Below are 10,950 nucleotides of genomic sequence, written 5' to 3'. Positions count from 1 at the left end.
TTATAGTTTTTATGCAATTATTATTTTAAATGTCGATTTTAAATGAAACAAAATTTTACCAACTTTTAAACAATACATGTTTTATACATTTGATGTGACATTTTCCCTCGTATATGGAACTATATACGAGATATGAGTGTTACAGATAGCATATAATGTTAAACGACATAAAAAAGAAATAAATAAATCGAATATGTAAGTATTAAGAACCAAATGTATGATTCTATTAATTATTTTAACTACTATATCAGCTCATATGTAAAATAGTTTTTTTTTATTAATTTGAGGTCAGTATAAGATAATATTCGTTCAAAGATAACTCTCGATCATTTGATATTGAACACTTATACTCTAGCATATACCTCAAGAAACAACAATTCTTTAAAAAAAATTCTTTGAAAAAAGTAAAATAATCTTTGAAAAAATAAATGATAGGCCGTCAAATAGTTCACATTTATTGAAAAAATTATAAAATAATTTATATTCCTCCCACCAACCAAGAAGTTCAAAGCCAAGAATAAAAAAATTCAAATTAAAATCAAAGCAAATAACAATTAGATAGAACATTCCAATTTACTCAATCAAAATACACGATTTTTTCCCTGCTGATCAATTATGACTTTTTCTTTCTTCCACTTTCTAAGATATTTCTCCTCTGAATTCTCTGACATCTTTTCTACACGATAAGCGATAAGCAATCCATTATTTCTCTTCAGAAACCTATATTTTCCGCCATTTCCCTCCCATACTCGTCTCTTAAAACCTCTGTTTCAAATTATTTTCTTCTGATAAAAAAATCTGGGTTTTATGAGTTATTCTTAAAACAGTTAAACCAGCGATGAACGATCTGTTGTCGAAGTCTTTCTCCGGCCCCCCAAGCGCCGAAGCTTCCCCTAGTCACCACGAAATCCAGATGACTCAACCAACCTCCTCCTCCGCCGACAACCTCGACAAGTTCTTCAAAGACGTCGAGTCCATCAACAACGAGCTCAAAGAGCTCGAAAAGCTGAACGGCGAGCTGTCGTCGTCTCACGAACAGAGCAAGACGTTGCACAAAGCGAAAGCGGTGAAGGAATTGCGAGCCAAGATGGATTCCGACGTAAACATGGCGTTGAAGAAGGCTAAAGTTATTAAAACCAGGCTCGAAGAGCTTGATAGGTCCAACGAGGAGAACCGGAACACGACGGGGTGTGGACCGGGATCGTCCTCGGACCGGACGAGAACGTCGGTCGTGAACGGGTTGAGGAAGAAGTTGAAAGAATCCATGGATAGTTTTAATGGTTTGAGAGAAACGATATCTTCCCAGTATCGAGAAACTGTTCAGAGAAGGTATTTTACAGTCACAGGAGAAAACCCCGATGATCGGACTCTCGATCATTTGATTTCAACAGGTCAGTTTAATCATTTTTTTCCATGTTAAACTACTCTTGATCGGAAAATATAGTTTCTAACATTTTTTTTGTTTGTTTAAAGGGGAGAGTGAGACATTTATGCAAAAAGCAATTCAAGAACAAGGAAGGGGAAGAGTTTTGGATACAATCAACGAGATTCAAGAACGGCACGACGCCGTTAAGGACATGGAGAAGAATTTGAAAGAACTGCACCAAGTGTTTTTGGACATGGCGGTGCTGGTCCAGACCCAAGGTGAAGAATTGGACGACATCGAGAGTCAAGTGAACCGAGCTAATTCATTCGTCAGAGACGGAGCTGATCGGCTTCGAACGGCGAGAAATTACCAGAAAAACACCCGCAAATGGACTTGCTATGCCATCATACTTTTGCTGATCATCATCTTGTTTGTGGTGCTATTCGTTATCAGACCCTGGTAAAGCTTCGGCGGCGGTGCCGATACATCATTTTCTTTTTCCGATTCTTTCGTGTGATCTGATCGATGGTTTTTGGTTTTAACCTTTCTATTTTCGGGTGTTGCTGCAAATATTGTTGATATAAAATTTATGTAAAATAAAATATAAGTTGTGTTTATTAGTATTTTAAACTCCTTTTTTAATTAAATTATTTTAAACTCTTTAAAGTTTATGAACAAAAATTTTTGTTTTTGATTTGTGAATTAGGTGATGGTTACAAATAGACGTGCAAGTGTAAACTTAATCCGAAGCCCCAATAATGGGCTTAATAGTTGTATTTATTTGGTTTAGGGTTTAGGATTTATGAAATTATTTACGAAATTATTTTCTTCATTGATAATATACAAAATTTTGGTTCTATTTTTTATATCTAATATACAATTTGTATTTAAGGTATTATGATTGTGATTTTAAATATACATTTTTAATATTAAATTTATATTCTCTCGTTTAATATATAATGTACTTTCAGTGGACCAAACATTTATTGACCAGGAGTTTAAATACTTTAAATATATAATATAATTCTACCAAGTCGTAATTGTTTTTATTTAATTAATTAAATTTTATATTTTAAATTAACTAAAATACATATACGGCATTACTTTATTAAAAGTTACAAAATGATCCTCTGACTATAGAGTGTTAGTTTGTTGAGTCTTCCGACTATTAAAAGTTACAAAATGGTCACTCGACTATTCATTATGTTCTAAACTCGTTCTTTTATGTTAAAAATTGACGGTATTCTGAGCTAAACGTTAATCTGTTGATTGTGATATGATAAATTTAATCACAGAATCTCAAACGACTATCATATCTCAGTCATCATGTTAACGTCTATCTTAGACAACCATCAATTTTTAACAGAGCAACAAAGCAACTTTGTAACTTTTAATGAATAGTCGAGTGACAATTTTGTAACTTTTAATAGTCGAGGGACTCAACAAAGCAACGCTTAGCGTGTTCACTATTCTGTTTTAACCGAATTAACCGACCGAACCGAATTAGTTCGATTAATTTGGTCGGGGAACAATTAATTTTTTCAATATTCGGTTAACGGTTAATTCGGTTCAAAATTGGTTAATTAACCGAATTAACCGAAATTATTAAATATTATATATATTATAAACCTATTTTAAGCTCAAACCCATTAAAAATTAATACTCGATTATTTTTTAATCACACTATATTCATTAAATTATCAATACCTAATTAATTTGTAACTCAAATAAAAAATATTCATATATTATATTTAAATTAATCTAATTATAAAAAGTTATAAAAAAATTTGGTTAACTCAGTTAACTGACCGAAATAATCGAACTTTGTTTGGTTCAGTTAATATTTTCAAAGAAAAGTTCGGTCGATTAACGGTTAAAAAAGTAAAGTTCGGTTAATGGTAAATTAGTTCGGTCGATGGTTGAATTAACCGTTTGAACACCCCTAGCAACATTGTATAGTTGGAGGATCATTTTATAACTTTTAATAATCAATGAACTTAATAATGTAATACCCTATAGTCAGGGGACCATTTGTGTACTTTATCCTTTAAATTATACTGATTTTAAAAATAAAACTATTGAGAAGTACAGACTAAAAATATGATAAATTTATTAGGATGAAGAAAATATACTTACCTAACTCGCTGAACATCAAACGAAATATAATATTCTACACGTGGAATTTAGCCGCCATTGCAGTATTTGAAGTTTTCAAACAAAGTGTGCTTTAGGATTAAGATATTAATCCTTAAAGTCGTATTTTATTATTTCTTTGGTATTTCAAATTATTTAGTTTAATTTATTTTTAACTTTTATCAAGAAAAAATCAATTGACATTTTAAGATTGTACTATTAACAATCTCGCATGAATGTAATAAAAGAACGAAACGAAACATTATATTTCACGAAAGAAAAAAAATTAAGATACGAAAATGAATCAAAATTTTCTTTAAATACTGAAGTGATTATAAAATACAATTAAAAAAATTAATGTACCATCTTAATTTTTTATCATATGTGTACTGAAATATCCATCATTGCTATAAGATTTGTTTTCAACTAAATCTACTAAATATCCAAATTTATAATGTTAAATTTTTTGAATTTTATGTAAGAAAAAATTCAATGAAACAGGCTAAAACATTCGAATTCCAATAATTATTACCAATAGGATAATAAATTTAAAATAAGATTTGGGGTGTGTTTGATAGTAGGAAAACGTTTTTTTGGAAATACTTTTTTAATTTTTTTATGTTTGATAGTTGTAATTGGTTTTCCTAATGTAATTAGTTTTTCTAGTTCCTTTGTATTTTATGTAAAATATTTTATCATCTAATTTTCGGTAAAATATTTTTCTAACTTTTCACTTCAAAGTATAAACATTAAAAAAAATATTATTTTATTTATTTAATATTAATATAATATTTTAAGGGAGAAAAATCATATTCATTCAATGGAAAACCATAGCAACGCCGATGATGATAGAGCCAGTAAAAAACCTCGCTACAATCGCGATAAGCATTCGAATCTACCCCTTTCGCAAGGCGACTCAACAATGAATGTTGACCTGAAGCCTGCAGCGGTTGTTTCATACCGTGATAGGTTGTTGGTTGCATTTTATCTATATTTTTAATTTTCTGACTGCCGGAGGTCTTCCACGGAAGCTACTCTCAACCTGGCGTTGGGGGCAGCCTACTACCATACCTCCCCCTTACCCCATTGCATATGGGAATTGGGTTTTGTTGTTGTTGTTGTTGTAATGATGACGTGATAGAGGATGACAATATCGAGATCCTTGAAGGAGATGTGAAAGTAGCATGGTCGATGGTATGATTTCAATTGACTTCTCTAACAGAGTCTATAATCTTGTCGTGAAAAGTCTTAGCCAAATGATTGTTGTTAAATTGTTAGGCCGTCAGATTAGTTATACTGCTTTGCGCAACCGAATAAATGATCTTTGGAAGCCATTACAAGACATCTACCTCATGGATATAGAAAACAACTATTTTTTCGTTACATTTTGCAGCCACTCCGACTATTTTTAATGTCCTAGAAAGAGGTGTTGGTTTTTTTGGCAAATTTTGAATCCCACATTGGTTTTGTATAAGGAGGAGGGTAAATTCTTTAGTTATAAATAGAGCCATCCTCCTCATTAGTTTAGCATCCCACAAATATAAGCCTTCTTCTATATTAAAGGCTATTTGTAATCTCTCTCTTTGTAATATTTCTTCTATTAGTGAAATATTATTTTAGTAGTGTTCGAGGACTTAGGCATAATTTTGGCCTAACCTCGTTAAATTTTGGTGTTCTTTTTTATGTCTATTTAATAGCTATTGTCGGGTATAGTTGTTGTTAATTATTGTCCTATTAAAATTACTTGTCTTGGTAGTTCTGTCTAAGGAGAGTGGGTTTTAAGAGGGACCATTGTGACCCCTCCACTCTTTCCTGTGAATATACATTGGGGTGATTTTTAGTACAATCGTTTTCACACTAGTCACCGAGATAATAGTTTTCAAGGTGAATTTGTTATTATTGGTGGAAATTAACCCGATTTCCACAACAATTGGCATCAGAGCTCTTGGTTTATTTTAGTATGCTCTGTGGTTGCGGCTTAGGCTAATCTTCCACATCAGAAAAAAATGTCCTTGGGCTAATTAACATTCCACATTGACAGCTATTAAATAGAATTTGTAGAAAAAATGGAAGACGGCACAAAAACATCCACATTGTTGTCAACAGCTTCTTCATCTTCAATTTTGGTAAGAAATGCATTGACAAATGCTAGATTTTCTGTGGAGATTTTTGATGGCACCGGTCATTTCGACATGTGGCAAAGTGAGGTTCTAGATGCCCTATTTAGCAGGGTCTAGACATTGCTATTGAAGGAGAGAAACCATATGATGTTGAGGAGAAAGAATGGAAGAGGATCAATAGATTGACATGTGGCACTATTCGATCGTGTCTTTCTAGAGAGAAGAAGTATGCAATTTCTAAGAAAACTTCTGCAAGTAAATTATGAAAGACACTGGAGGAGAAATTTTTAAAGAAAAGCGGTCAGAACAAGTTCTACATGAAAAAGAGATTGTTTCACTTCAACTATGTACCAAGTACCACTATGAATGATCACATTACTAGCTTTAATTAGCTAGTGACTGATCTGATGAATATGGACGTGACTTTTGAAGACGAAGATCTGACTCTGATGTTGATGGGATCACTTCCTGATGAGTTTGAGTATCTTGAAATTACTCTACTTCATGGGAAAATTGATGTGTCTCTTAGTGAAGTAAATGCTGCCTTGTATAGTTATGAATTGAGAAAGAAAGACAAACAAGAAAACACAAGTGTCGAAGTAGAAGCTCTTGTTGTTAGAGGTCGTTCGAAGAGTCAGAATATAGAAAGGAGAGGGAGATCGAAGTCAAAGTCCAAATTGAGCAAAGATGAATGTGCCTTTTGTCGAGAAAAAGAGCACTGGAAGAAAGAATGTTTCAGGCTAAAGAATAAAGGCAAACCTGAAAGGGGAAAGACTGACTCAGAATCAAATGTGGTCGAGTATGATGATGCAAATTCAGATTTCGCATTCGCTGCTATGCCATCAACCAGCTGTTCCAGTTTATGGTTGTTAGATTCAGCTTGTAGCCACCATATGACCCCTAATAGAGAATGATTCTTTGATTTTAAAGAACTAAAAGGTGGAATTGCCTACAAAATAAATAATTCCCCTCTTGACACACTTGGGATTGGTTCAATTTGCTTGAGGAATCAGGTTGGATCAAGCAGAACCTTAACAGGTGTCCATTATGTACCAGATTTAATAAGAAATCTCATCTCTGTGGGAACCTTAGAGTTAAAAGGTTTAGAAGTGAGGGCAAAAGATGAGATTATAAGGATTATCTCTGGTGCACTGGTGATAATGAAAGGAATCAGGAAAAAAAACAATGTGTATTACTTTCTGGGTAGTACAATTGTTGGGACAGCAGCAGTGGCAGCTTCTACTGATGAACAGGAGTCAGAAGCAACCAGGTTATGGCATATGCGCTTGGGGCATGTTGGTGAAAATCCTTGAAATTACCGATAGATCAAGGATTATTTAAGGGTGCTCGGGCTTGCAAATTAGTTTTTTTTGAGCATTGCATCAAAGGGAAGAATACGAGGGTGAAATTTGGAATATCAATCCATGATACTAAAGGTATTTTAGATTATGTTCATTCAGATGTATGGGGGCCTTCCAAGACAACTTCATTGGGAGGAACACACTATTATGTCACCTCTGTTGATGATTTTTCCCGGAGAGTTTGGGTGTATACAATGAAGACAAAGGATGAGGTGCTAAGTTTTTTCCTTAAATGGAAAAAGATGGTGGAGACACAAACAGGCAGAAAAATCAAACGTCTCCGTACAGACAATGGTGGAGAGTACAAAAATGATCGATTTCTGAAAGTCTGTGAAGAAGAAGGTATTGTTAGACACTTCACTGTCAGATATACGCCGCAACAGAATGGGGTGGCAGAGCGTATGAACTGGAAATTAGTGGAGAATGTTCGGTGTATGTTGTCTAATGTTGGGTTAGACAAAGAATTTTGGGCTGAGCCTTTGGTCTATGCTTGTCACCTTATCAACCGCTTACGATCGACTGTTATTGGTGGTAAAACACCATTAGAGAAATGGTTTGGAGAACCTGCTATAGATTATTATTCTTTACATGTGTTTGGTTCCACTACATACTACCATGCTAAGGAGTCAAAGCTGGATCCAATAGCAAAGAAGGCGATCTTTATGGGAATCACCTCTTGTGTGAAAGGCTATCGTCTTTGGTGTCCAGAAACAAAGAAAATAATCTTCAGCAGGGATGTTACCTTTGATGAATCTACCATGTTGAGAAAGGTGACTTCAGAAAAATTGGAGCAGACAGATGGAACTCCCAAACAGATGGAGTTTGAAAGAAGCAAAATTGTCCCAGCCAGTAAAGAAACTGATGTTGACTCTCCTATGGTAGAAGAAGAGTCAGATGAAGAAGAGGTTCATACCCAAGAACCTCCACAGCAACATGAATCAATTTCACTCAGAAAGGGAAAGAAAACCATTAGACAACCTGCTCGTTATGCTGATATGGTCTCTTTTGCATCATCAATTGTAATTGATGACGTTCCTACCACTTTTAATGAAGCAGTCCAAAGTTCAGAACATAAAAAATGGAGGATCGCCATGAATGAAGAAATGCAATCCCTTCAAAAGAATCAGACGTGGAAACTAGCTAGTCTTCCGAAGGAAAAGAAGGCAATTGGGTGCAAGTGGGTATATGCAAAGAAAGATGGATTTCCTGACAAGAATAACATCCGTTACAAAGCAAGATTGGTGGCTAAAGGCTACACTCAAATAGAGGGAGTTGATTATAATGAAGTATTTTCTCCAGTTGTAAAACATTCCTCCATCAGAATTTTGTTGGCTTTGGTAGCGCAGTTGAATTTAGAACTAGTTCAGATAGATGTAAAAACTGCATTTTTACATGGAGACTTGGATAAGGAAATCTACATGACTCAGCCAGATGGATTCAAAGTTGCTGAAAAAGAAGAGATGGTGTGCAAATTAGAAAAATCGTTGTACGGATTGAAGCAATCTCCAAGGCAGTGGTACAAGCGATTTGGCAAGTTTATGATAGGACAAAAGTACACAAGAAGCAAATATGATCATTGTGTGTATTTACGCAAGCTACAAGACAGATCCTATATATATCTTCTTCTTTATGTTGATGATATGCTGATAGCTTCCAGGAGTCAGACAGAAATTGCGAAACTAAAGACTCTGAGGAAGGTACTAAAACGTTTTGGCATGAATGAGAAGTCAAAACCAGTTAGTACATCTCTTGCTCCTCAGTTCAAGCTTGGTGCATCCATGTCACATAAGGATGATGCAGAACGGGAATACATGTCAAATGTTCCGTATGCAAGTATTGTTGGTATCTTAATGTATGCAATGGTGTGTACGAGACCCAATATTTCAATGGCAGTTGGGGTTGTGAGCAGGTATATGCATGATCCTGGAAAGGAGCATTGACAATCTGTAAAATGGATTCTGCGGTATATTCTGAACACCGTAGATGTTGGTTTGGTCTTTCAGTAGGACAAACAAGATGATCAATATGTAGTTGGGTATTGTGATTCAGACTATGCAGGTGATTTGGACAAGCGTCGATCAACTACTGGTTATGTGTTTACATTTGCAAAAGCACCAGTCAGTTGGAAGTCCACCTTACAGTCAACAGTGGCTTTGTCTACTACAGAGGCAGAGTATATGGCAGTTACAAAGGCTGTGAATGAGGCAATTTGGCTTCAAGGGTTGCTTGATGAATTGGGAATGGAACATAAACACATCAAAGTGCATTGTGACAGTCATAGTGTTATTCATTTAGCAAAGAACCAGGTTTACCATGCAAGGACGAAGCACATCGATGTTCGATATCACTTTATACGAGAGATTCTAGAAGAAGGTGGAGTCATAATCCAGAAGATTCGGACCACTGAGAATCCTGTTGATATGTTGACAAAAGTGGTAAATACGGTCAAGTTTAAACGTTGTTTAGACTTGGTCAATATTGTTACAAATTGAAAGATGAATTTGCAGACACTACTGAAGATTTGATTTTTGAGAGATGTGTGTGGAATTTGCCAAGGTGGAGATTTGTTGGTTTTTTGGCAAATTTTGAATCCCACATTGGTTTTGTATAAGGAGGAGGAGAAATTCTTTTGTTATAAATAGATCTCTCATCTTCCTTAGTTTAGCATCCCACAAATATAATCCTTCTTCGATATTAAATGTTATTTGTACTCTTTCTCTCTCTTTGTAATATTTCCTCTATTAGTGAAATATTATTTTAGTAGTGTTTGAGGACTTAGGCATAATTTTGGCCTAACCTCGTTAAATTTTGATGTTCTTTTTTATGTCTATTTAATAGCTATTGTCGGGTATAGTTGTTGCTAATTATTGTCCTATTAAAATTACTTTTTTTGGTAGTTTTGTCTAAGGAGAGTGGGTTTTAAGAGGGACCATTATGACCCCTCTACTATTTCCTAGGAATCTACCTTAGGGGTGATTTTTAGTATAATCGTTTTCACACTAGTCACCTAGATAATAGTTTTCAAGGTGAATTTGTTATATTGGTGGAAATTAACCTGTCTTTCACAACAGGAAGACCTTGGCTAATCGTTGCACCAGCAACCTTTCAGAGTAAGTGTAAAGTCATCTTTAGAGGGCATGTACTATTATGTACATTGTTATGTATTCAGTCGTAACTTTTTTGAAACTCAGTATTTTGTATTATTTTGCATATATATTTGGGAGCTCCCCATTAGTTGTAAACCCAATTTATTTTTTTGTTTTTGTTTTTGGATAAATCAAGATTTTATTACCCAAAAATAGCAGCAAGCTGCTAACAAAACAGTTCAATCAAGGAACAAGCAAAGTGAACTATTTACAACAAATTAGACTATATCCCAATGATTACAAATAGCTAAGTTAATGCTATCTAATATATTGAAAATTATATTACTTAGAAGAGTTCCTACCATCTCTTTAATAGCTTTGATAATTTCTGCTTCAGTTCTGGAAGTTCCTTTGAATATCTAACGATTTTGTTCTTCCCAAATGGTGTAATTAAAGGCGTTCCATGACAACTTCAGAATGCAAGTTAGCAGTGATTTACCTTTCCATGAAGAGGTTGCCCATTGCAGCAAAATAGTCCAATTCGAGAAATTCCTGTTCAGACTAGAAAGTTGCAGAATTGATTTCCAAATGGAAATAGTTTTCGAGCATTCGACAAAGAGGTGGTTCCTAGTTTCCGTTGCTTCCTAGCAGAACATGTAAAGATCGTTTGTAATAAGACCAAATCATTGCATTCTGTCCTTAGTGGGGAGCCGATCCAAAATAATCATCCATGAAATTATGCTATGCTTCGGGACATGTAGAGGATACCAGAGAAGTTTGTGCCAGCGACTTTAGCATCTCTAGGGCGGATTTCTTTTCAAATCTCTTTAGTACTTTTTACTGCTGTTACATGCACTGTTTGAGCAGCATTTCTGAGCTTCAGC

General features: G+C 34.6%; 1 protein-coding gene across 1 annotated transcript; it reads left to right on the top strand.

The window, feature by feature from the left end:
* Positions 1-667: 667 nt before the first annotated feature.
* On the top strand, positions 668-1,915 carry LOC120153917 (syntaxin-121-like). The gene is made up of 2 exons (XM_039165777.1): positions 668-1,391; positions 1,474-1,915. Exons 1-2 carry the CDS (start codon positions 839-841, stop codon positions 1,827-1,829), a joined length of 909 nt encoding a protein of 302 aa, XP_039021708.1. The 5' UTR covers positions 668-838; the 3' UTR covers positions 1,830-1,915.
* Positions 1,916-10,950: the final 9,035 nt, after the last annotated feature.

Source organism: Hibiscus syriacus, unplaced genomic scaffold, assembly GCF_006381635.1.
Source record: "Hibiscus syriacus cultivar Baekdansim isolate YM2019G1 unplaced genomic scaffold, ASM638163v2 tig00111105_pilon, whole genome shotgun sequence".
NCBI classification, from domain to species: domain Eukaryota; kingdom Viridiplantae; phylum Streptophyta; class Magnoliopsida; order Malvales; family Malvaceae; genus Hibiscus; species Hibiscus syriacus.
Note: the sequence above shows the minus strand (reverse complement) of the source record. Positions and strands in the feature narration are given on the sequence as shown.